The sequence below is a fragment of the Cephus cinctus genome, unplaced genomic scaffold (assembly GCF_000341935.2).
Source record: "Cephus cinctus unplaced genomic scaffold, Ccin1 Ccin1_scaffold0597, whole genome shotgun sequence".
Taxonomy (NCBI): Eukaryota; Metazoa; Arthropoda; class Insecta; order Hymenoptera; family Cephidae; genus Cephus; species Cephus cinctus.
The window spans coordinates 215,443-240,098 of record NW_014333243.1 but is presented as its reverse complement, the minus strand read 5'-3'; the positions used below and the strand labels follow the sequence as shown (position 1 = coordinate 240,098).

The 24,656-nt window shown below is 37.7% G+C and overlaps 6 protein-coding genes across 19 annotated transcripts; 3 read left to right on the top strand and 3 right to left on the bottom strand.

Annotated features, from left to right (window-relative positions):
* Window positions 1-84: 84 nt before the first annotated feature.
* Window positions 85-4,480, bottom strand: LOC107268975 (TBC1 domain family member 16). Of its 7 annotated transcripts, none has more exons than XM_015742317.2 (8): window positions 3,966-4,480; window positions 3,101-3,166; window positions 2,635-3,022; window positions 1,857-2,406; window positions 1,447-1,786; window positions 964-1,389; window positions 211-887; window positions 85-128 (listed from the first exon to the last, which is right to left on the bottom strand). In XM_015742317.2, the coding sequence occupies exons 3-7, from the start codon at window positions 2,746-2,748 to the stop codon at window positions 212-214; spliced, it is 2,106 nt and encodes a 701-aa protein (XP_015597803.1). In that variant the 5' UTR covers window positions 2,749-3,022; window positions 3,101-3,166; window positions 3,966-4,480; the 3' UTR covers window positions 85-128; window position 211. The 7 variants fall into 7 exon arrangements, with proteins under 7 accessions (XP_015597803.1, XP_024942073.1, XP_024942072.1 ...); XM_025086305.1 differs by having other exon boundaries at window positions 1,857-2,748; window positions 2,858-3,022; XM_025086304.1 differs by having other exon boundaries at window positions 1,857-3,022; window positions 3,101-3,232.
* LOC107268978 (ATP-dependent DNA helicase Q1-like) lies at window positions 4,367-6,689 on the bottom strand. 2 transcript variants are annotated; one of them, XM_015742324.2, is made up of 3 exons: window positions 6,575-6,689; window positions 6,411-6,503; window positions 4,367-6,261 (listed from the first exon to the last, which is right to left on the bottom strand). In XM_015742324.2, the coding sequence occupies exons 2-3, from the start codon at window positions 6,460-6,462 to the stop codon at window positions 4,526-4,528; spliced, it is 1,788 nt and encodes a 595-aa protein (XP_015597810.1). In that variant the 5' UTR covers window positions 6,463-6,503; window positions 6,575-6,689; the 3' UTR covers window positions 4,367-4,525. The 2 variants fall into 2 exon arrangements, with proteins under 2 accessions (XP_015597810.1, XP_015597808.1); XM_015742322.2 differs by having other exon boundaries at window positions 6,566-6,688.
* A 35-nt stretch (window positions 6,690-6,724) lies between these two features.
* On the top strand, window positions 6,725-8,757 carry LOC107268985 (hydroxyacylglutathione hydrolase, mitochondrial). 4 transcript variants are annotated; one of them, XM_025086321.1, is made up of 7 exons: window positions 6,725-6,859; window positions 7,044-7,159; window positions 7,222-7,564; window positions 7,628-7,731; window positions 7,799-7,943; window positions 8,016-8,099; window positions 8,625-8,757. In XM_025086321.1, exons 1-6 carry the CDS (start codon window positions 6,790-6,792, stop codon window positions 8,069-8,071), a joined length of 834 nt encoding a protein of 277 aa, XP_024942089.1. In that variant the 5' UTR covers window positions 6,725-6,789; the 3' UTR covers window positions 8,072-8,099; window positions 8,625-8,757. The 4 variants fall into 4 exon arrangements, with proteins under 4 accessions (XP_024942089.1, XP_015597834.1, XP_015597835.1 ...); XM_015742348.2 differs by having other exon boundaries at window positions 7,799-8,099; XM_015742349.2 differs by lacking the exon at window positions 8,625-8,757 and having other exon boundaries at window positions 8,016-8,396.
* Window positions 8,374-9,479, bottom strand: LOC107268986 (non-histone protein 10). The gene is made up of 4 exons (XM_015742352.2): window positions 9,227-9,479; window positions 9,049-9,119; window positions 8,611-8,956; window positions 8,374-8,541 (listed from the first exon to the last, which is right to left on the bottom strand). The coding sequence occupies exons 1-4, from the start codon at window positions 9,323-9,325 to the stop codon at window positions 8,431-8,433; spliced, it is 627 nt and encodes a 208-aa protein (XP_015597838.1). The 5' UTR covers window positions 9,326-9,479; the 3' UTR covers window positions 8,374-8,430.
* Window positions 9,480-9,984: 505 nt separating this feature from the next.
* Window positions 9,985-17,769, top strand: LOC107268987. 4 transcript variants are annotated; one of them, XR_003060067.1, is made up of 3 exons: window positions 9,985-10,853; window positions 11,232-11,350; window positions 17,339-17,360. XR_003060067.1 is itself a non-coding variant. In XM_015742353.2 (2 exons), the coding sequence occupies exons 1-2, from the start codon at window positions 14,635-14,637 to the stop codon at window positions 17,733-17,735; spliced, it is 438 nt and encodes a 145-aa protein (XP_015597839.1). In that variant the 5' UTR covers window positions 14,307-14,634; the 3' UTR covers window positions 17,736-17,769. The 4 variants fall into 4 exon arrangements, 1 of the variants encoding a protein (XP_015597839.1); XR_003060068.1 differs by lacking the exons at window positions 9,985-10,853; window positions 11,232-11,350; window positions 17,339-17,360 and adding exons at window positions 14,307-14,675; window positions 14,924-15,215; XR_003060066.1 differs by lacking the exons at window positions 9,985-10,853; window positions 11,232-11,350; window positions 17,339-17,360 and adding exons at window positions 14,307-14,846; window positions 14,924-15,215.
* Window positions 17,770-17,854: 85 nt separating this feature from the next.
* LOC107268974 lies at window positions 17,855-24,165 on the top strand. The gene is made up of 3 exons (XM_015742311.2): window positions 17,855-20,166; window positions 20,256-20,541; window positions 20,952-24,165. Exons 1-3 carry the CDS (start codon window positions 17,887-17,889, stop codon window positions 21,128-21,130), a joined length of 2,745 nt encoding a protein of 914 aa, XP_015597797.1. The 5' UTR covers window positions 17,855-17,886; the 3' UTR covers window positions 21,131-24,165.
* The last annotated feature ends 491 nt before the right edge of the window (window positions 24,166-24,656 follow it).

Below are 24,656 nucleotides of genomic sequence, written 5' to 3'. Positions count from 1 at the left end.
CGTTACACTGCTGTATCTTTGATGAAAACGTGTAGAAAATCTTTTACGAGTTCTTGATATTGGATATGTCTTGGCAATGTTTTCATTATATTTTGGTCGTTCAAGATGGAGAGCCAAGGTTTTTTTTTCTAGACGTGAACAATTTTGTATTTAAATTAGTACTTGATTAGAAATTGATCATGAATCACTAATTAATCATTGTTCAATTACCTTAATAATTTTCGATATAGGGGCACTGCACGTCACCATGTCCTACGCATACGATAACAGGATTATGACTACTGTCCCACATCCCTGGTCCGCATTGTCTACAAAGTCCCGCCAAGGTGCAGGGCAATTGCAGCAGCTGTCGGAAGTGATGTAAGAGTCCCCTTGCCTTTCGTATTATAACATTTCCATCCATATACATCGCTAGAGAACTAAAGTGCAGTAACATCTCGTCAGTTCGCAGATCCTGGGCTATAACGTCATCCGCATAGACACACATAATCGCTAGGCAAAGAAAGAGATGGAAGTGGTCGGTTAGATAATTGACCCAACAGGCCTCCCACATGACCAGAGCCACTTCCGTAGGAAATTCTCGTTTTAGACAAAGAAGTATCCACCGATGGGAAAAGAGTAGCTCCAGAGCGTCAGTATGTTTCTCGAGATGCGAGTAAAAATCGGGAACCATTATTCTTATTAGTTCTCGTAGATAGCACAAGTTCCTGTCCATGTCCATGTCCGTAGGTGTGCACACAGCTACTGATCTTTGCATTAGGCCCGCGAAACACCAGAAGGCTTCAGTTTCGGAATTCAATTCTGCCAGAAGTGGTGCTAGGAGGTCTGACATACCCTGAGTGTAGCCCAGACGTGGATTATAGACCGCATAATTGAGCAAAATGTTCCTAATGTTAAGAAAATATCAGTTACGATATATAACATAGAATTTGATAAGTTGATATCTTTATTGAGATTACATACTTCATGATTTCCACGTTTGGATTGTCCTCCCCCGCATAATAAGGATTTCCACGATCCGTCCGTATCACGTCCTTTTCAACGATGCACACCACATTTCTCCAAAAGTGCTCAGCTTGTTCGGGAATCATGTTAAGTCTCCGTCTCTCTATTTCCTCGTACTCCTGCTTTCGTATTAAATTTATTTGCTCACGCTCTTCATATGTACTCTGATAGGAATAGCAATGCAGGAGGAATGGCCAGACAATTTTTCTCAGGGCAGGTTCGAGACCACCGAAAAAGATTCCTTTGCGTAGAGCTAGGTCATCCTCTACTTGACCCCTTTCATTTAACAAATCTTTCCACGCTAATGATGTGATCATTGGTACCTGACCTTCTTCAGGATGCAGTTCATCCCGAGTAACCTCTGGACGACACACCATAAAGTGCCTGGATCATAAGGGTATTTATGTAGATGATTCAAGGGAATCCATATTTGTTACTAACCTGTAAGGTAGCACTTCCTCAGCTTCTGCGTTTAATCGCGGATACAATAACTGATGCCACTGGTGTAACGTAGCTGCAAGACGGTCTAGGCCTCCGTGATGGAAGTGTAAGATCTTATATTGACTCTCTCTACTTGCTACTACCAGTTGCCCACAAGTGCATGCAGGATCAGCAAAGAAGAGTCTCAAAGACCTCATCTGATTTAAATCTACGGAGAATCTTCTGCATTTATGAGCTCGGCGCAGTGTGACCGGAGAAGCTGTTGCACTCTCAGGAAATGTTAGGTTGTGTTGTAATGCTAGGAGTTCAGGAGACCTCATCCATGTTGGAAATTCCTCAGCTATTTATAGGAAACAAGTGATAAGTAATTATAATAATCTATGAGAACATTACTAAAATTGTTTACGTACTGTCAGATGGGGCTGTCACTGTGAAACTACAAGTTGATGTGAGAGACATACTCCGACTTTTGATACTTTTTTCATCAAAACTCTTCCTGTCATAGTCAAAAGCAGCAGACTGAACTGTGTCTAGGTCCAGAACTGCTGGCTCCTCATAAAGAGTCCTCTCAGGTTGTTTCGTCACAGAAGATTCAAAATGCAAACAATTTAAATTAATACCACGTTCCCTTTCCTCATAGATGCTCTCCAAACATTCATCCTGTTTAGTGACATCCTTCATGTTTTTGCTGATGATATCACCATTGGTTTTTGGACATTTTGAGTTCTCCAAAGAGTCCTTGTTCGCTGTATGATTATTAGGAGTCTCTATAGCATCTGTCTCCTTTACCTCTGTAACAATACTATTACGTAGCTCTCCTCTCAGTACCTTGGCAAATCCTCCTGAACACACTCTTTCGCAATCCCCACAATTTACAACTTCTTTGACCTCCAAGCAAACATCAACTTTCTCCTGAGGACACTCGTAATCGAATTTGGAATTGCAATTCTCCTCTGAAATCTGCATATGATATGTTATATCATTATCTCTCAGAATTCCATCCTGTTTTTTTACAGTTATGTTTTCTAGGGTAGTTGGATGTTTACGTAGAGTAGTATTAGGTATCCAGCTAAGGTGTAATGTTGGTACCATGGAGTTCTTATTAAATTTACATGTCACAGTCATGTAACCAGGGTGATGCACGATGTCACAGTGCTGTCTCATAAGCGTAGGTGGATGTACACATACGTTATTTTTGCAGAAGAGGACCTCTCCATCCTGGTACAGGTGTCCACGGGTATCCTGACCTCCTTCGCCCAGGATATAACTGCTGGCTTTTCTCAGGATACTTGGTAGAGGCATCTTCAAAATATATTATCTCAATTTATCGACGGAATCATTCATTCTCGTTTGCGTCAACTACTAGTCGTTAATTCTCGCTTGTATTTTATCAAGATCATTTCACGCTCACTGAATGACCTTTGCCTCTTCTTAAGTGCCCCAGGTCGTGATACTTCAATAATAAAATCAGAACCTGCAGAAGCTTTCTCAAGGCTGTCTAGTACACTCTTGAGGCATGACTCTTTCTTTAGTACAGGCCCAGGAAGTGCGTGTTCCTGTGGACTGATTTTAATATCTGTTTAAAATATGTAACTGTGTTATCGTATCGACGAACTTTGGCACATAGAACACATTGATAAGCTAATATACTTACAGGTGCACCTCGAAATTGCCACATATGTTTTATAAAAGCCACTACAAATGTGGTTGAGTTTTGAGCCTTCACAGTCACATCACGTATGAAAAAAGAAGTTTAGATTTCATTTGTTTTTCTTACTGCTAACCACTTAAATTATATTCTTATTTAATCATTATTGTTACTTCAACGTCGTTGAAAAATTCGTGTTATTATAGTAAAGTGTACCACGTTATTTCAATGTTTCTAGAGAACGAGTTTATATTAAGGAATTCCTTAAAAAATACAAATTTGAAAACATCAAAATTTCGATAAATTTTCAACTATGAATGTTTATATATTAAATTAGTAAATTACTTTAAAATTCAGATAGATGGAAATCACAGCCATAATAAGAGAAATCGTAGCGATACTTTCTGTCTTTTACGAATAATACGTTCTCGACTTACCACCAACAAGGATAATTTAATATATACTATGATAGTTGTTACCCATCAATGTACAATTTCTATTTCTAGACAATCCAAATATTTTAAACCATTACAAATTTTTTTTGAAAGCACAAATGTTAATGCCGTAATAAAAAAACGAATTGTGGGATTTTCAACAAATTATTTCAAAAATATGATAAAGACAATCCATGATTTGTGAAACACTTTGTATTTAACGATATAGCATATTGCATACAAAATAATATGTTATCGCTTCAGATCCAATTGTTTATTCTAATTCATAGGTTTAGAATTTTGACACATCGAAAACAATTAAAATTTTCAAATATAATTTCCAAAATTATTTAAAAGATCACTGCGAATTTTTGTCCTAAGAAACATTGGTATAAATGTTGTACACCCAGTATATTGAAGTAATACAAAATACTAACCAGGACAGATGAGGATGATCCTAAATGTGACCAGGATGAATATTTAATCAGTCCATGACAGTTTCGCAATTTTTGTGATGAATATTCACCGAAAATTTCTGGTTTCACTAGACTCAAGCAAAGATTATCCTTGTGGAAGATCCTATCCAGGATGTGTTTGAAAACATCTCGTATCCAAAATGACTTTTATAACGGATCAATATTCTCATCTGATTCAAGTAGCTACTAGCTGTTGGCCTACTAGAGGGCCGGCATTACACGCTACCAGCGCTACCCATGCTCTTTTTATTGATCTTTCGTTGTCCTTCGGCGTTCTAATCACTTTTCGACGCCTTATTAAATTGACGTTACCTTTTTTATCATAATACAAATATATAGGTAATATTATCGCGACCGCTCCATTGATTTTTATTGCTTTATTGTTCCTGAAGAGTCCTGAGTTTTTTTTTACAATCACTCATTCTATTGACTATTGGTACAAAAGAATATATACAGCGTCAATAGGCCATCAGGATCTTCTAAACAGAATCATTCTGTCTAGAATGATATCTAGAACTACGTTACTCGTAGTAGAACGGTATCTTGTGATCAGAATCTAGCGCTAGTCCCGATTTAGGTCCCCGTTTCAAATAGGTAATAGTTGAATAAGCAGAAAAATGAAAATCTTCCTTGAGGTATCCATTTGTTAGTAGATGACCGACGATAGATTCTCCTGTTTCTCTAGAAAACTTTGGTATTGGCACCGAGGATACTCTGGATTCGACGGCACCTTTCCCGTACCATGCATCCAATAACTTCAATGCGGTCAATCTAGTATCGCTTTGAACGGCCTTAGTCATTATTTGATATATATGCCGACAGTAAAGCGCTATATTCATTTCTTTCTTTACTTGGGGTTTGCGACAGTGGTCGCACATCTGTGCGCAATCTGACGACGTCCAGGTTTCCTCGAAATGTGTGGCTATTAGAGACCTTCTACAAGTACTCTGATCTAGGCAGTAGTCAAGCATTTTGTAGAGATTTTGTAAGCCAACTTTGTCTTGGAATACCATTGTACTTAACTTGAACACATCAGCTAGACGATAGAGTAATATGCACCATGCCTTCTGACCATCCCTACCAGCTCTACCGCTTTCCTGGTAGAAATTCTCCATCGACTTTGACATACAGTGATGAATAATAAATCTCACGTTTGGTTTGTCTATACCCAGACCAAAGGCGATAGTAGCTACCACAGCTTGGTACTCTCCAGAGAGCCATTTCGCATGTACCTTAGAGCGATATTCAGCTTCCAACATTGCGTGGTAACAACCTATCTTGAGACCACGAGATCTGAGATCTGTCATTAACTGTTCAGCGTCTTTGATAGTTGTAGTATAAATTATGCCAGATTTCCCGTGAAATTTATTCTTCAAGAGCGTTTCTATCATCGAAAGACAAAGTTCCTTATCATTGGGTTTACGGCGCACTTCGTAGAAAAGGTTAGGCCTATTAAAGGATGCTCTAAGCACCAGACATCCTTGTATGTCAAGCATCTTCTGGACGTCTACAATTATTTTGGAAGGTGCAGTCGCTGTAAGGCCCAGAATAGGTACACCGGGAAACATTGACTTCAAGATACCTAAGAATTTATAGTCTGGCCGGAAATCATGGCCCCATTGACTGCAACAATGCACTTCGTCAATGGCAAAACGATCTAGTTTATCCAGTTCAAAGGCCTTCTGTAACTTTGACATAAATCTTTTTGATTTGGCCATGTATTCTGGTGTAACATAGATCAGATGAAGGTCTGATTTCTTGTCAACCAAGGCTGTCATTATTGTTTTGACATTTTCCTTTCCAGCTTTTGCATTTAACATCATTGCCCTAACATTTATCCTATGCAGTCCATGCAATTGATCTTCCATTAAGGATACTAATGGAGAAACTACTATAGTAATACCTTTACTAATCACTGCAGGCAATTGATAGCACAAACTTTTTCCTCCACCTGTTGGCATGATCAGGATAACATCCTCTCCGGACATTATGGCATTTAAAGTAGGCAATTGAAGAGGACGCAGTTTGTCGATCTTAAAGATATCTTTGGCTGCTTTTCGGATATCTTTCGACCAAGAAAACCCTTCAGTGTCCCAATTTTTTTTGGCTAAGGAAAGACTTTTCTTTATAAGAGCATCATCTCGAATTTTCTCCTTGCGCAAAGTCAGGATCTTCTTTCGATCCTCCAATTTCTGTAGATCATTTTCAATCTGCTGGAGCTCATAATCAATGGCTGCAATTTCTTCCTCGTAGGTGGCTATTAAATAAGACAGATTATTATTTGGATGTAAAGATACAAATATAAACTATCCAAAATTATACGTGTAAATAAAAAATTGAAACCGCAATGCATACAAGAGGTTATTTACACGTGGTGTTCAAATTCGAATATTAGTGAATACAGACCGTGATATTCATCATCTTTGATAATTACAGGATTCTTTGATGTTCCAGCCATTATTTTTTGTGGTATCTCATTGAGTATTCTGTTATTGTAATCTATAAAATAATTAGTTTTATCTGTAACGTCACGATGCCTACTGATGCCTACTGATGCTTACATGTCGTACCGGTTTTTCATTGTTGTTTTACCGCGTAGTGGGGACATGCACAATATAGATCACATTTTTTTTTCTCATTATCTTTCTCAGCAACTCAGTGCGTATCATGAACGAGGAGTAATGTACTCCTAAAGACGCAGATATAAGGTAGCGTTATCATCAATAACATCCGTATTCTTGTGCATCTATCACAATCTATCATTAAGACTGGTACGAACTTGATAATGTTCAACTCATTATTTCGTGCCTGCCCAACTTGGTTAGAGAGCCAAGTAACAGCAGCATATTTTAAGGGTATTCCAAATTCCCTATTATCAATGTGTTTTTAAATAATTGTTTTGTAGATTTTATGAAGTAATATAAGGCATTACTATTTATTAGATTACAAAATAAAAGGCAGCATATTACCTTTTTCTATTAATGTGAACCTATTAAGTTTTTCAATTTTATATATTTATAATAGTGTTCACTATTTTAGCTAAAAGTTTTTCTACTAACGGATTTCGTGGAACTCACAGCATCTGTAGTACTGTTCAACAGTCAGACATGAAGGTCCAGATATTGCCAGCACTCCAGGATAATTATATGTATCTTGTAAGTTTAATTGTAGCAAATGACAAGAAGATTCAAAGACTAATGAGATATATTAATTATAGATAATTGATGAGGAGTCTCGAGAGGCTGCTATAGTTGATCCTGTAGATCCTAACACTGTGGCTTCTGCTGTTGAAAAAAATAATGTTAATCTTACCAAAGTTTTAACGACACACCATCATTGGGATCATGCTGGGGGAAATGAGAACCTATGCAAAAAATTCAACAACCTACAAGTATATGGTGGAGATGATCGTATTGGTGCATTAAATTGTAAAGTCAAGCAGGGAGACACTATCAAAATTGGAAACCTAGAAGTTACTTGTTTGCAAACACCATGTCATACCAGTGGTCATATTTGCTACTATATAACTAATGGATCAGAGACTCCTGCAGTATTCACTGGTAAATTATTATAGAACACGTTTGTTTAATTACATTATCATGAGGAATTAATTCAATAAATAGGAGATACTTTATTTGCCGCTGGATGTGGACGCTTTTTTGAAGGCACTGCAGAGCAGATGTACAAGGCTCTGATTGAAATACTTGGGAAGTTACCTGACGAAACGGTAAGATAACATCAAAATACAGTTTTTTATTTTTCTCTTACAAATTTTGTGTACCATTGTGAATTAGAATGTTTACTGCGGACATGAGTACACTGAGAACAACTTGAAATTTGCGGTTTACGTGGAACCGGAAAACCAAGATATTCTTAAGAAGATAGAATGGAGTAGAGAGAAGCGAGAAAAACAAGAGCCAACCGTACCATCTACGATTGGTGAGGAGAAACGTACGAATCCCTTTATGAGGGTTCATATACCATCAGTCATGTCCCATGTTAATGAAACAGATGCTATTAAAACAATGGAAGCCTTGCGGAAAGAGAAGGACAGCTTTAAATGTTAAGATTGGATGGCATTTTATGGAATAAAAGGTACTTGGAAAGGCCACAATACCTTTTATTGAGGAATAAGATAATCGTGTGCAATTGTAATTAAGATTAAGGCTTAAAATTACTACAAACTTACTTCCATCACCTATATCAATGTATTAATTTTTCTTCACGAGCCATCTATTAGAATGGCAGCTACTCTTATTCCTTCCAGTGTTTATATCTGTTACAATGATGCAGCCAATGGAGCAAGATTATAGACAGGAAACTTACAATTCCATATTTCGTATATTAGACGCACAAATAATAACTATTATTAATAAAAAAAAGTTCTGTTTATTTGTAACATACATATTTACAACCTTAAGTTAGATTAAGTTATATTGAGTGACATTTGGTTGGGTGCATCTTCAGATTTCTTATTGTAAATCTGCATTTCTGCTACGTATTTCTCCTTAGACCGTTCATACATGTCATAGTATACCTAAAGAATTTACAAAAATATAATATATATAATATCACAATATGTATCATAGATCTATCTATTCTATACCTTTTTATCCTCAGAGCTCAAGGACTTCCAAGTAGTGGCCAATTGTCTTGTGAGTTCCTGTTTGCTGGGCTCAGGCTCTCCGGCAAGTCTCTCCATCACACGGGGTCTTTGCTCTTGGCAAAATTGGAAAAAAGGATTGGCAGGCCTTTTTGGAGCATTTGGATCAGCCTTAGATCCTTTCCTCTTAGTTCCTTTCTTTGGTTTCTCCTCTTTTGGATGGTGACCACCTGACTTGGAACCTCGTTCTTGTTTAGGTGTGGTTTGAAATACACTATTTTCTTCGAGTACTCCCATAGGAGCTTCTCTCCATCTATCCCCATGCTGATCCAAACGATCAATTAGAAATCTGTGACATAAAAAGAATAAAAAGTTTTCTAATAAATGTTCCTATATCAAAGTAAGTATTAAAAATGTTAAATAAACATTTGAATTACTTACTTTTTTTCTTTCCTTGTACGTTTAAGAAGTTTTCTCACTTTTTGTATACGGTACACAAGCCTCTCATTATCCTAGAATTCAAAAAAGAAAAATTATATGACTATAAAAAATGCAATTAATTGCATTATTAAAAAAAGAGTAGATAAATATTTTGAAAGTAAAATGTCAATGGCGGGACCTGCTGTAAGATTTCGCATCTATCGAGTAGAAGTTGATATTTCCTTTTATATATATCAAACTCTTCTGGCTCTATGTCGTACTCCGATTCGTCAGACATTTTAATTGTGTTATTTAAATTATCGAAAAGACATTATTAACCTGCTACTTGTCTATAAAAACATCGAGATCTCTTCATCACATGTTAAACACAACTAATTCGATGTTATTAGGTTAGATGCCGCCAAGTTAAGTTACCCATATAAATACATACAGGAAACCATTGCTTATGGCATCAAGTGGCGTCATCTCTTCAAAAGTAGTAGTAATATGCCTCATAAATTTACGTTGTGATCAGTGGTGTCTCGTGTGTTGTGTCTGCGATAATTCATATAATAAATCTGATCACTGTCTAGCTTCAAGGCAGGTGTATAAAGAAATTAGTAATAATTCATTGCTCAAAATCATTTACATAAATATACCTAAAAATAGAATCACTGCGCCTGACAAAAGGCAACCAATATAAATTTTCGACGAAAGTGTCTTTAAAAAGTTTCAAGAATTCTCCGGCAGATTTCGCAACTGCAAAACGACCACAGTGACTCTACTATTTCCCTTAAAGTTTCAAGGATCATCTCCACAAACTATGCGCAAGAAAAAACATCATTCTGCTACTTAAAAGTTATGCAATACATTGGCGATTTGAGGATCACTGGGAGGACTAGAAGAGATACGATAAGAATCGTGAAACAATAACTCTAATATAACGTATCATACCGGATGAGCCTATCGCAGGAGATACGCATCTTTCTAACTGCACTCAGTTAAGCTGATACACATGTGTACGTAGAAAATTCGAGAACTTATGTCTAGTTACATTCATGCAGAAGTGTAACTAACTAGCAATATGTATAAATATCTTGAACGTAACTGAGTATATGTACATATATACGTAGCATCTGATGGCTGGAGACAACTAGAATCGAATTGTGTATTTCAACAAATTTATTTCTACGTGATATTGTCTCTTTCTTCTCAGGCAATGCGCCAAAATGCGTCAATCTTACCGGCTGGGATACGCAGAGCCTCGCGCAGCCCTGCTTTGCGGATTGGCGCAAGCGCAGCATTCGCATTCCATGTAAAATACTGCTACTACCCTCTGTAATATTCATCCCTCGTCTCGATCAAAACACCATATTCCCCTGTTCTTCGAAAAGCGTGCTACGACGCGACCTTTTCATTTAGTCATCGCCAACTGTCTAATAACAAACCTTCTGAAGTCGTCCATCATTCTGTGCCCAAAGAAGCAACCCTTAGACCAGTGAATATCGGCGAATTCATCGTACGTACGTGATATCTACACAAGGGAATATAAGTAAACGTAATAAACGAACCAAGTGTGCCTATGTCGCCTGTGCATCCGTAGGAATATTTTGTGAGGATTCTCTACTAACTTAACCAGCAGCTGCCCATCTGTATAGCTCATACGAATAAGTCAGAGTTGATATATACGTGAAATCGACCACCAAAGAGTTTCGATTGTTGAATCTTCCTCTTCGTTACTTTTTCTCTTCCAAGTATTGATATGAAGATGCATCGCCTTGCAGTTTTTTAGCATTGGTTTCATCGACGGAGTGGGACGTCCTTCGGTAAGTTACAAATAAATTTATATCATACAAATCAAATAACACTTGCGATAAAGGATTATAATTTTGTTCTGTCCTTTTGTGTGGTTTTTCTTTAAATTTAATACATTTGCAATGTTTTCTTAGAATTGCCATGCATGCTTTTTTGCATCTCGAAGAACCGTGTTTACTATTAAACTTGTCATATGTCATGGCTGTGAGTATTGACACTGCCGATTAATTCAATGCTCACTGATGAATTTCTTTATCGGATTGATCTTTTGCATTTCTCGTATCCAATAATAAAACTGAGATCCATGATACAATATTATAATAACTATCGTTGATTTCATACGACCTTTCGCTTAACTTTTCTGTTATTTGGATTATGTATACTTTCAGATAGCCAAAACCAGTTTCCCCCTGAATATCCCAGCATATTGCTACTAAAACAACATTATGTAAAGGATTCTGTTGTTATACTGGTAATATGCTGGAATATAATGTTTTCGGCTAGTAGGGTACGTACTGATATTTGTATACTTTTATTCTTCTGTGAAATGACTAGCGCAATAACGGTATTGCTAATGAAAAACATTGAAAACGAAAATTTTAAATATTTTTCTTAATAACATCCTGTCCGATCGTGCTTTTGTCGATAACAGACGCGACAAACTACGTAGAAAATTTGAGTCGGATGTTTATTTGTGATGAATTATTATACAATGAATCACTACTTCGTCTTGTGTTACACCATATATTGTGTAGATTTTCAGTACACATAATACAGAAATATAGTTATTGACATTGACAATAGTTCCCACTCTATTAGATATTTGTCAAAGGAAATTTTCAATGCTTTACTTCTACTCAACTATTGTATTTCATTGTTTCACATGTATTATTTTATATTTATCTATATGCAATGTCAGGTTCCCTTTTCTTCTAAAATTACTTCTTGTTTCGATTTCTCGTCTTGACGATATAGATATGTAATTATTTGAATCCTTTTACCAAGTTTATGAGAATATATGTAAGCAGCCTAGGGTTTTATCCGATCATAGCTTGATATTTCTAGGGTTTATGTTGCACGCCGTCGTAGACCTTGGCTAAAAGTAAAGCCGGCGATCGATAACGAGCCACTCCGTCTTTCTTGTATAATGATTCTTCGTGCATTAAACACGTATAATATACCTATGTATATATTCCCGTATGCTTATAAACTATAGATATGTATATGTACAATGCATACATGTAGTATATATAGATCGCGTATACGTGCGAGCGTCTCATCATGGCGTAATAGAAACTGGTTCATTTTTCTCATCTAGATCTGATTAGATTTTCAATGTACATTTATACAATAACGAATTTCATTATCGCCTCAATCGATGTATTCATAATTAAATACCGTATTTCAAATACATGTCTTCATATGATGCAATACTGAAACTATTGAGAAAAAAGAGTGAGAATCAGAAAAGATGTAATAATAACGCGGATAAAGAGCACACGTGCGAATTGTGATTGGGGGAAAAAGATGTGGATAAAAAGGAAGGAAAAAGTCGAGCTATCGGCGTCTTACAGTGAACTATAAATTTTTCTTTTTCTCTCTTTTAAATAGAGAGATATCAGTCGACCTTGTCACAGCTTTGTTGACCTTCTATTGCCAAAGGGTTTTAATGGGTCTTGAATAAAACCTATTTAATCTGTGCTAATGGTTGCATCACCGGCATTCATTGTAATGTTACACTGTGATACGATCCTTATTGCTTCTTGGCGGCTGCGTAATTTCAAAATGGTTTTTGTGATATTTATCCAGGGCTCTTAAATTTTTAAACTATACATGTAGTTTCCTTTAATTCTGGTACAGTTGTTCACCATTATTTCTTTAAGGGAACGTTAAAATTGACACATTATATTTTTCTGTGTAACTTTTTCAATTATATTTTTGTACGTGTTAGCAAAAAAAAAGTAATGATCACTACAGGAAATAATTCTTCGAGAATTGAATTTATTGTTTGCGACCAAGATATCGTGTGGAAAATTACGGATTAGTGATCCTTTCATTTAACATACATTACAATTAAAATGAAAATCGCAAATGTATATATGGTCGTGGGTTTCTTTTTGTGAATAAAAGCACGTAAAATATGGGGAAAAAAGTTAGTGTAACTAATTCTTATGTATTTAATTGCATAAATCCAATTACGTACTTGTATGTATATTATTTTTATCCATGTACTCGCTTGTGAATTTGTAATCTGTTTGTTTCACAAGGCACGCAGGGGAATCTTTCCGGGAAGCTACAGGCAAGACTTTCCTGATTTTTGTCTTATAACCTTGGAAGGAACTTTGCCAAGAATCTTTGAAGTTTCCTCTAATAAATTTCCAAAGGAATACATCAATCACAAGAATAACTTGCATTAACATTTTTAGCGTGAACAGTTCCTCAACTCAGTACCAGTCGATTTAAGCTACTTTTTTGCCCTAATGGATACTTAATTTCATAACCAAGCACGTATCGACTCCACGCTGTAAAATTTCATGTGCGTACATATACCGTGAGAATCGTGTATACCTTCGTTTGGTAAATCGATATTAGGCGTCGCGACGCTCGACGTCATAAGACGGACTCCTGTATCACGTGCGTGTTGCTCCGCGACGGTTTTTCCACGGTTTGCCAGCCTCGCATAAAAACAAAACCAAGTTGAAAATTAAATAAAATAGCCAGAAGCCACAATATCAAAAAATGCCCACAAATCACATAAAATCCAACATCTGTTACTTAATTCAAACGATAACAGGATTACATGTATAATTGACCACCGAGTAACAGTGAAATAGTACGAAATAATTATTAATTAAAGTTTCTCATCTCTTAAAACCATTCAGAAAAATTCCAAAAAATACACAGCGAATCAATACTTGATCCGATTAAATTTCAAGTAAAAAAAAAAAATTCTATCACTCAAATGTCAAACTTCATAAGGATACCAGAGGATTCGCTTTCCTCAATATCCCATACCTCGCCATGCGTTCTCGTGTGTCTTTCGATATGGTCGGTAAATACAATATCCTTACGAGGGACTTGAAATGCATTTCCATAGGCAAAGCATCTTAGATACCATGGGTATTACTTTTTTCTCTATATCTTTTTCCCATTTCCTATCTATCTTTGTTCGTGTTAAGAAGCGCTAACGTTAATGCTCAATATCTGACGTCAACGTTAAACGCCAGCTACTCCGATACAGTCGACGACTCTCTCACTCCCACCAACGGGCTCAACTGTATCATCTACCACACACGTACCTACTCACGTCCTCGCGTAACGTACACGATATACTAGCCGAGATATCGCAGTAGCCAATACCAGTGTTTGGTACTTCTGCTCGAAGCGCGTTTTCTTCTCCACATCTTCAAGTGAGGCTGCCTATCTGAAGCGGCCAGTCAGAGTGTCACAGTGAGTGTGTGAGTATCACTATGCCGGCATCTATAGCGTGGTCTGGTGTGGGTACGCCTTGTCAGTAGTCACTCTGTACGATTGCCAAGGAACCGGTCACCGCGATATATGCAACCACCGGAGCCCAATCGCCTATCAGTATTAGCCTGGCCATCCTCTTGTGCACCCGGGCGGAGGGACGCTAGTGTATACGGACAAGAGACAAGAGTGCCACGGCATAGTGTCTCGAGTCTTTGTCATCGTGTAGATCAGTTTGAAGATTTCGTTCGTCGATAGCGCGGAATCTCGCAGTTTTAACATATCTCTTTTACGACATCGTCAACTCGTTAAATACTTAGCTGTATGCGTGTGCCGAGAACGAACCGGGCAAAGAAGAGACGGCGGTAAAATGCTCTGTTCTAATTATAATTCTAAATCTAATTCTAACTCCAGTGTTGTTTAGCTGCCGGTGAAATTAACGTGAATTTCATTAGTAAACAATTTGCTCGCGACTCATTCCTCACCACTGTGCTGTTTTTCTTGTTATCGTTTGTCTTTTCGCTTCCTGGCCATAGGTATACGGAATACTTTGTGAATAACTAACCTATCCAAGGAAACGTACTTGGAATTAAATAATTTGTATATCCCTTAGTGAATTTGGGTGCCTCGTAATTTAAGACTGGACAGAAGAGAAGAAAAACCAAAAACATTTATTTTTTCCCCAAAGGCCTTGGCATATTTAAGACACGTGCTCTGGGGATGTTGACGATGTGTTTGAAAATTCAAAGTGATAGCCTAGCGAGTGTCTTCGGTCGCTATAACTGGTTGGAAGGACATTAATTTAAACAATTAATCGACTTATCGATAAGTCATAAAACGTGACGTCGGCAGATCGAACGACAAGTGAATAAGGCTTTGACATTGTGCATCAATAATATCGCGTCATGGTCAGTAAAATAATTTATAAAAGTAGAGATACACGTTATAGACAGTAAGAGAAAAAGGGAACTGGTTCCATAACCAGTCATAGAAATGATATGTTTATCGAAATAAAGTCGTCTACATTCTCAGTGACCTTTTTCTTATTTCTTATATTTCATCTTATTCCGTATTACATGTTAGCTGCAAAATGTAGTACGTCAGATCGTAATACCAGTGTCGGTAGTGCATAGTTGTGACACTTTGTACGAAAGCATCTACGGTTTAGATAGATAGTCGGTACTACCAGTTCACTTTTACACGCGCTGAACAGTACGAGGACGAAAACGTGCGTCTGTTCGGTTACTCGAAAAGCAACGATAAGAATTTCGCTTGATAACAGAAATAGTTGAGAAGGGAACAGAGCTGATAGTAAAATATAATTGACCTGTGATCCTAAGAGTTTATCACCGAATTCAATCTGGTAGTAATCGGCAGTAAGGATAGTACGTATACGCGTTGTCAGAATTTTCGGTACGTAATGTCATTGCACACGCAGCACGTACCCTTCAATTTGGGCTACGTGCGTGCACGTTTAGTAGGGAATCATTGAATGAAACAATGGACGGATAACGAAGTGTGCACAGTACAGTTTGGAGAGAAATTAAACTGGGACACGTAGACCTAAGAGATTAATTTAGTTGCCTCACAAATCAAACTCGTGTCAGTACTTATTCGAGCTGTCATAGCGACCACGTGTTGGCGCTCTTTCTGTGAAGTCGTACAGGCTCGAGCAACCGATGACCGAAGAAACTTAAACATAGATAAAATTGATAAGAGCTACTCTGGTCAATTAGTTGTTATCGTTATCGCATTTCTATTTCTCATTTTCTTTCTGGACTTTCTTGGCAATAATATATAATGCCTCGTGGTGAACGTTGATCCTGCCCTTTAGCCCTAGACGTAAGTGCATTCCTTGAATTCTGTGTTATCCTAGATATACACTCCGCGCAATTTACATCGAGAAGTATCGAATAGTCGTTTGTATATCAAGGATTTCGCAGATCAACTTTGACCCGATAAGCTGAGCTTATTTTAAATCGCCGGTTTCCGTATACCTGTCTTATGAAGTATCTGCTTACCCAAGCAATTTTTTTTACTTTGTTATCGCTCGAAGATGATTCGATTAGTTAAGATTGCTGCAGTGTAAATAATTAATCATATCGCGTTTTGCATTCATGTCTAATTGCTGATTATTTCTCATATTGCTTTTTAATGACCTGAACTATCGGTCTGCTTTGACATTATTTTTTGCTTTTCTTTTGCCTGCGTGTACGCGAGTGCCCTCTTCAAGGTAGTCAGCGTACTTTACTTTGACGTTAAAACGTAAATAGTCCATTTCCTGTGACTTATATATATATGCACACAATTAAAGGTATATCTGTATAGTACGTGGTAGCTAGGTATCCATTATTGCGGAACAAGTCAATTGAATTATCTTGTCATTCTTGGAAGGATGCTGAAAATGCCACTGATAATAAAGAAATTTATCTTTGAGAAAATTACATGATTACGTGATCATTTCTGGTTATCAAAACGGAAATAAGTACGGTTAATGTCAATAGTGGATTTACTTATGCTACTTGATCTTCTTTCTTGCTCGATGCACACGACACCGCGCACCAAAGTACTATTTGCTTTTGCTCGTTGGCAATTCGTTGTTAAATCCTTAAATTGACAGCAACTCATACACAATGAACTCCATTTATAATCGCTAGCTCTAACTGGTGGCCTGTGCTCACTGGTTTGTCGCGCGTCTTTGCACAGAGATAGAGAAAGAGAGTGCAGAGAAAAAGATGTGGTTTATTTACAGCAAGCAACGATAAAGCACAAGGATGAAAAGAAATGTGGGATTTTTGTTAGGAATTGAGACGACTACTTAAGAAGAATAATGAACTATATAATATTTGCAGAGAATTAATATAAGAATTAATAAAAAAAATTGATTGGTAGAGTCTCATGCACGTCTCCTCTTAAATTGTTAAGCAGCGAACAGAAAAATTAGAATTACAAATAAATATTTTAGTCCTGGGTGTTTTTGACGTATAAAATTTTGGTCACTCATGAAAATGTCTTATTTGTATTTCAGTGTCGTAAGCTGCACCAGGGGAATAAGGAGAAGAATCGCTCACCGCATGGGTGCCTGGATTAGAGATCGTAAGGTCGCCGTGGAGACGGGGATCCTTAGAGGCCGACAGTGTAGCCGCAGTCACAGAATTTTCTCCAAGGGTCTCGTTTGCGATGGTGGCGGTGGATTCTTTATGTGGAAAACTGGGACATTGTCATCCTTATCGTCATCTTCTTCTTCATCGTCCAGTCCCACTGACTTATACAATTGTCATCTTGACATCGCCTTCCGCTCCTGCTACTCATGCTCCGCGTACTCCACGCTACGTCCTCTTCGAAGACAGTTCACCAGACAGCTCTACGAGTGGCCCGTTCTTCCATCGTTTAAATCTAGGACGAAATTAGTTGGTGGTAATTGAGTATACTTACAAGTGTCAGTAATTGTCTTTCTAATGCGGTGTTAGAATTTTTACATTTTTCTTCTACGCGAAGTTCTACGAGGTTATCGTAACCCTAAACTTGCCTTTCGATCGTCATCAGCCAGGAGAACACCTGGAGCACGTGTTCGCAATGGCTGAGTGGACTAAGTACAGTGGAGAAGAAAGTGACGCCACTTGGTACAATAATTCGAAAAAGTCGGGAAAGTCTTCCTGGGAAGAAGATGGTGAGCTGTCTAATAATGATGCAAGTCAGGAGTGTAAAGAAGCTGATGGAAAGTATAAAGAAAGAAAAACAAAGTATTTGAGTAGATTGAAAGAGAATGATAATAAAGATGTGCCAGACACAAAGTTTGTTTATGAGAATGGTATGGCGTCCGATGAGGAGAACGATGACCAGGATAAATGCATGCTGGAGCAGAATGCATTTAGGAAGAATGAGCAGTTGGGATCGCAGATCCGTAATGAAGCTAAGGAGGAGCTTAAGGGTTTGGCAAAACGGCCAAATAGTTTGTATGCTCGGGAGGATGCATTATCACCACAAAAGATCAAGAGCGTCTTCTATGGGAAAAGAAACTCCACTTTCGGCTCTGCCGATACGGACAACACTTCTAAGGATTCAACACTGCAGATCGACGAGCAGCTGGCGAAGGAGCAGAATATTGAGAAACTGGTGAACGGTAAGTCGCCTAAAGACGACAAGACTGTGCACCGTGTGCAGTTTAACAAGGATAGCTCGAAAAGAAGGCAATCGGGGGGTGATAAACCGCATCCTAGCCCATCGGCGTCGATCTCGACATCGACATCGAGCAGCTCCGAGGACAATTCAAGTCTGGGACAGTTCTCTGAAGCTAGACCTCCGGATGGCGGCTGGGGTTGGGTAGTGGTTGCTGCCTCTTTTATGGTGAACCTTATTGCGGATGGCATAACATTTTCGTTTGGCGTCATCTTTGTGGAGTTTCTGAACTACTTTGGGGAGGGTAAGTCTAAAACAGCATGGATTGGAAGCCTCTTCATGGCCATGCCGCTTCTTTCTGGACCAGTGGCCAGCTTCTTGACCGACCGATATGGATGTCGGCGAGTATCCATTGCCGGAAGTATTCTAGCCACAGCCGGCTTTGTCATCAGCTCCTTCACGAATTCTATGGAACTTCTGATCTTTACGTTTGGTGTAGTCGCGGGATTCGGACTGTCCTTGTGCTTCGTGGCGGCTGTTGTCATTGTGGCGTATTACTTCGACAAGAAAAGATCGTTCGCCACTGGATTGTCAGTTTGCGGAAGTGGCATTGGCACTTTTATATTTGCGCCAGTTACACAATATCTTCTTGCTGAGTATGGGTGGCGTGGTACTACTCTCATCTTGGCCGGACTGTTCCTGAACTTAGCTGTCTGTGGTTGCCTCATGCGAGACTTGGAGTGGACGACGATCAGGGCTAAGGCTAAAACAGAAGAACGTCGCAAGAACAGAGAAATGAAACGTTCGAAGGTTCAAAGTTCAAGCGCCGATTCATTTTCTGCTACTAGCTCAGCAAATACAAACACCCAGACACCTCATGGCGATCCTAAGAGGACCTTCTCCTCGGCCAATGCCATGTTTATTGAGAATCTGCGTCAGCAAGAAGAGGAGTCCACCGTGGATAGTAGAAAACAGTTTTCTAGCTTAGTAAACTTGCCTACTTTCGTCAAGAATGGCGAGAAGGTTCCACTGGAGGTACTGGAACTCCTCAGCACCAAGAAGAACGTCTACAACGTCCTGGTGCAAAACTATCCGAGTCTCTTAATATCTTCTAGAAGTTTCAGTGACTCCGGAGCACTTCATGAACAACTCAACACACCGTCAGCAAGGTTCGTTCCCACACCCAGTCCGCTGGCTGAAAATAGGATTGAAGATGCTAAAGATAGGAACACCTCGAGGGAGGTCAATTTAAATCACCAACAACACACCGATGCAGCCTATCTCTGGTGGCTGAAGAAGACGCATCCTGACTGTCCACCAGAGAGGACAGGAACGCACGAACATCCCAGGAGACTACCTACGGCCTACCTCAAAGACATCCGAGTTCACCGGCACAGTCTGACATATCGCGGTGCAATGTTGAACATTAATAGATACAGGCTTAGGGCGTCGAGTTGTCCCGACATCTACAGGAACTCGATGACTACCATCGCCAAGACAAAACTCGTGTGGTACGCCGGCTTGTGGGAGTTCTGGGACCTTTTGGTGGATATGCTTGACTTTTCACATTTTTCCGACTCCAGATTCCTGCTCTTTTCTATTAGTAACTTCCTCCTGCACACCTGGTACGATGTGCCTTACGTATATCTTACGGACAATGCAATAGAGATGGGCTTCAGCGAGACGGATGCTTCCATTCTCATCTCCGTAATCGGGATAACGAATATGGGTGGCGAGGTAAGAATGAAAGTTACATTAGGCTATCATTATTGAGAACAACACTAAGATATTACCTAGTCTAAGTTAATTCAATTGAATTCTTGTAGATAATACTGGGCTGGGCTGGCGATAGGGCTTGGGTAAATGCTTCCTTGGTTTACGCAGTATGCATGTCCTTGTGCGGTGCAGTGACAGCCATGATACCAATGGTAATCAGAAGCTACTATGCCCTGTGCGCTATTTCCGGAGCGTTTGGACTCTTCATCGCAGCAAATTACAGCCTTACAAGTATCATTCTGGTGGAGCTGATAACATTGGACCGATTCACTAATGCTTATGGTCTCCTGTTGTTGGTTCAGGGTGTAGCGAACCTGATGGGACCTCCGTTGGCTGGTAATTATTATGACAAATCTTTTCTCTATTAAAGACCCAAGATCACGCGATATGGTGAATGTAACATGCAGATGTATTCGAATCTATGCAGAAGGTCACTAAATCAGTTATTCTCACAAGGCAGACCACCCACGTGAACATAGTAACTGATATTATGTATCATTTACTGTTACATTACCTTGTAAAATTTAACCCTTCTATAGTATACTCGTAATCTTTTGCGAGTTGTTGAACTCAGAAGCTCTTCATGTAATATTAATTAGATAATTGACATTATTTACAAAAATTCTCATTAGATGGTAGGATCCGATAGTGAAGGTATTCTTTGAAGAATGTCGGAATAAGGTTACAATAGGTACTACTGTAAGATTGGAATATTTTTATTAATTTGTTCCAATTTATGTCTTCAGGATGGCTTTATGATATCACCGGGACGTACGACCTCTCCTTCTATCTGGCAGGCTTTTTCATAGCTCTTAGCGGAGCACTAATGATGGTCATGCCTTTGGTTGAATTCTACAGAAAGTGGAAATCCGATACGGTGGCTAAAGGCGCCCACAAGGAGTATCCAGAAATCAATAATGTTTGAAACAACGACATTTGGGACGCCTTACTGTACGAAATGATGATGATTATAGTTTACGGGTTAACCCCGCTATACTCTCCTGACGCCATAATGGAATTAACGGGAGACTTCACTTCCGCAATTAGGAATTGTTACTTCTTCAGTTCGGATTCTTACTATGTATACACAATGTTATACTATATATATGTTTTTCTTCACGTTATCACGTTACCGATTTTACATTGATTGGCCTAAACTGCCGTAACGGAACGAATGAAAAGCTATATAAATGTATAAGATATTCGAGAAAAGGCCCAAAGAATGATTCACTTGCGTTGAATGTTTACGGCTTATGTTTTAAAGTTACACGAACAAACAGGAATCGCTCATACTTTCTGCAATATACGTGGTGCAATAGTATGTATGTAAACGTGGCATAGATAATTTGAATCGTACCACGTGTACAAATTCGTTTTCTTTCATTATTTTTCAAATTTTCGTCTCTATTTCTGTTGTGGAAACGCATGACATAACATGAACACCAATCGTATATATTTATTCGGTTTGCCTACTCTTGTGCAGATGGACACCGCATATATGAAATACACGGCAGGAGAGCTTGAAAATGATTCTAGATATTACCTATTAGTTTCTTTAGAGTATTATATAGAATGTAAAAAGTATGTACAGATTAGTATGTCAGGCTTACTTGTAATCTGGTAATGAAAGGTTCGAGTAGCAAATGTAATTGAAGGGCGAAAAAGGAACAAGGTACTAGATTGGAGAAAATGAAAACTTGTTACTTTATTCGCGTGTGATATGAGTAAGATACGAAGAAAAATGGGAGATACCCGAATTGGTCAATGTTTAAAGTTTCGAATCTCAGGATACCAATTATTAATTACTGGCTAATTAACGGTTATGAATTAATTGTATGTTAACCAAGCGCCATCAGAAACTGAAACTTTATCAGATTGACCATATTACAGTGTGTTCTAATTTTAATCACACCCAAGAAATCGTTAGGTCATATTGTCATTATATCTCCAATAATTAAGATTAACTCACGTTTATTATTTGTCATTTGAATTGATAAACTTTACTTACTGTATATCTTCATCTTTAATAGTTTTTTTTACGATTCGGTCTTATGTTTTGAAACGTTTTAACTAATCATTATAACATCCATAATTATCTTGAGGATTAACGTTGTATACCTAGAAAAGTTACGTTTGTATACATATTCACGTTGAGTTAGTTTTTAAAATAATTGAGTTAATTGTGTTTATATATGGATCATTTCAATGTACGTAATGGAAAAGTAGTACTTTAATATTCTTTGTTTTTGTAATTTCTACCTGAGACGACGGGTCGACATTTGATTGCCCCAGAGAAAAATATTCCTTTTGAATGCATTATTTCATTTTTTTTAAGTGCCTTGGTTTGCTTTTTTTCTATATGAATACAAGTTTAGATACATTTTTTATTTATCACACGTATCCATACAAGATGAGTGTGTATAAAATTTTTTCCCCAGAGGTATACATGCGCAAACTGAAATTCTAGTACACATGTCCGCATACAGGACCCATCATTTTCCACATAGATAGGAGTGTGTACATGTACATATTTTCTGTGATTATCCAATGACAAAATATTTTGTAGTTCATGCGTATACGTATCGTATGTACACGCGTGAACGCACTGTGCATGAGTGCATGAAATTGATAAACTCATAATCCACGTATACTGCACGTATATGCTAAAATACATATACACACACATAACACAGTATTTCAATTTATCATGAGATAGATAGTTAGAATTTGGAATTCTCTATTTCTCAATAATAGGAAGCACCCTCGGTAAATCGTAGAGAAATAGCATGTAAGAACGTTAATTAGATAGATTATAAACGTTAAGTCCGGGGAAATAATTATATAATAAGAATAACAATAGCCTGGTGGCCTTTAAGGACATCAAAAAAACGTAAAAAAGCAATATTTTATTAAGAAGGAAAAAAATTAAATCAGAATAGGGAGAAGTGGAACAACAGGAACAACAAACAATGAATTTTGGAACCAAACATTTTTTTTTTGTATTAAACATTGCTCCTTTTCTTAGTCTTGTCTCTAATGCAGAGCAGCTACCATCGAAATTCTCAAGCTTGCACAATTTTTTTCAAATGTAACCTGTCCTTTCAAACGTGTTACCTTATATAAATTTTTTCCAAACTTATGTCATTTCATAGTACTCTTGGCGTCTAAAGAAATTCTACAACTATGAAATTGGTGCCTCGGGCACCCTTAATACTTCGTTGTCACACTTATTTTCTGAACTCATCTTAGCACCCTTCTTAGTTATGCTAATTAGAGTTTGACTTTGCATTTTTTTATTGGATTATATTTCCGATTTAAATTTACCAATTTTAGTTACTTTCTTGTAGTGATGATAGACTAGGCTCAAACGATTTAGAAGAAGTACATACAGGGTGCAAATTTTCATCAGTGTGACAAGGAAGGATTACTATTTTAGTATTAGTGGTATTTACTAGCATCAATGATTCAACAATGTGCCGAAAGAAAGGTAAAGTAAAAGTCAAACAGCAGAAAAAATATTCTCATTATTCGTATTTGAAAAATATACACAAAGATATTTGGCAATTCAATTTCATTACTGTGCCCCAGTCTTCTTATGAGTATAAAGATAGTTGATTGACTGATCAATCATATTTGATTCTACCAGTAAGAGTAATAGACTAGGATGGCAACTAGGTAGCTACGAATAAGTATTAGGAGTAGAATTAGCTCTTCTACGATGGATTATTCCCAAGTAAAAAAAGAAAAGAAAAGAAAAAGAAAAGAAAAATAAATGAAACAATGTACTATACTAAGGTCGAAGTGGAAGTCCAATTTTCGCAGTGCCTGCATGTTTGCGCCCATTTACTTTTTACCTTCCTGACAGTTTTTCTCATTTCATTTGTCCTGTCGTTTTCAAATATTAGCGCGACTTAATAGGCAGGCTTGACATTGTATAATATATTATAATTGAGAAAATAATATTCTGTATCTACATTCGCTTTAAGACTTTTTACCTTAGATGATAGTTGAGGAACCATTTTCGAATTGTATACATAAATATACGTATTAGTCTTCTATAGTGGTATATGTATATATAGATACATATATACTGTATATATGTATTATATATGACACTATATAAAATAACTATTTCAATTAAAATAATAAACATACGGAAGAGTGTACGATGCGTTAACGATTTGAACTTCGTTCATCTTCGTTAAGATTCGTTTTAATGGCGTCTTCGGTGCTTGACATAAAATGGCGCCTTTTACGGTCGCGACAGCATTATCAAATATTAAATATGCCAGACGTTATCGCTTTGCACTTTCCTCGAAATCCTATGTGCAAAGAATGAATAATATTAGGAGAGTATTAGTGTCCCATTCGTATTACTTTTGTAAGTACAATCATCGTCGCTCGCAAATCATTCTGTTAATTAGAAAACTCTAGGCAATCCGCTTTCTTCT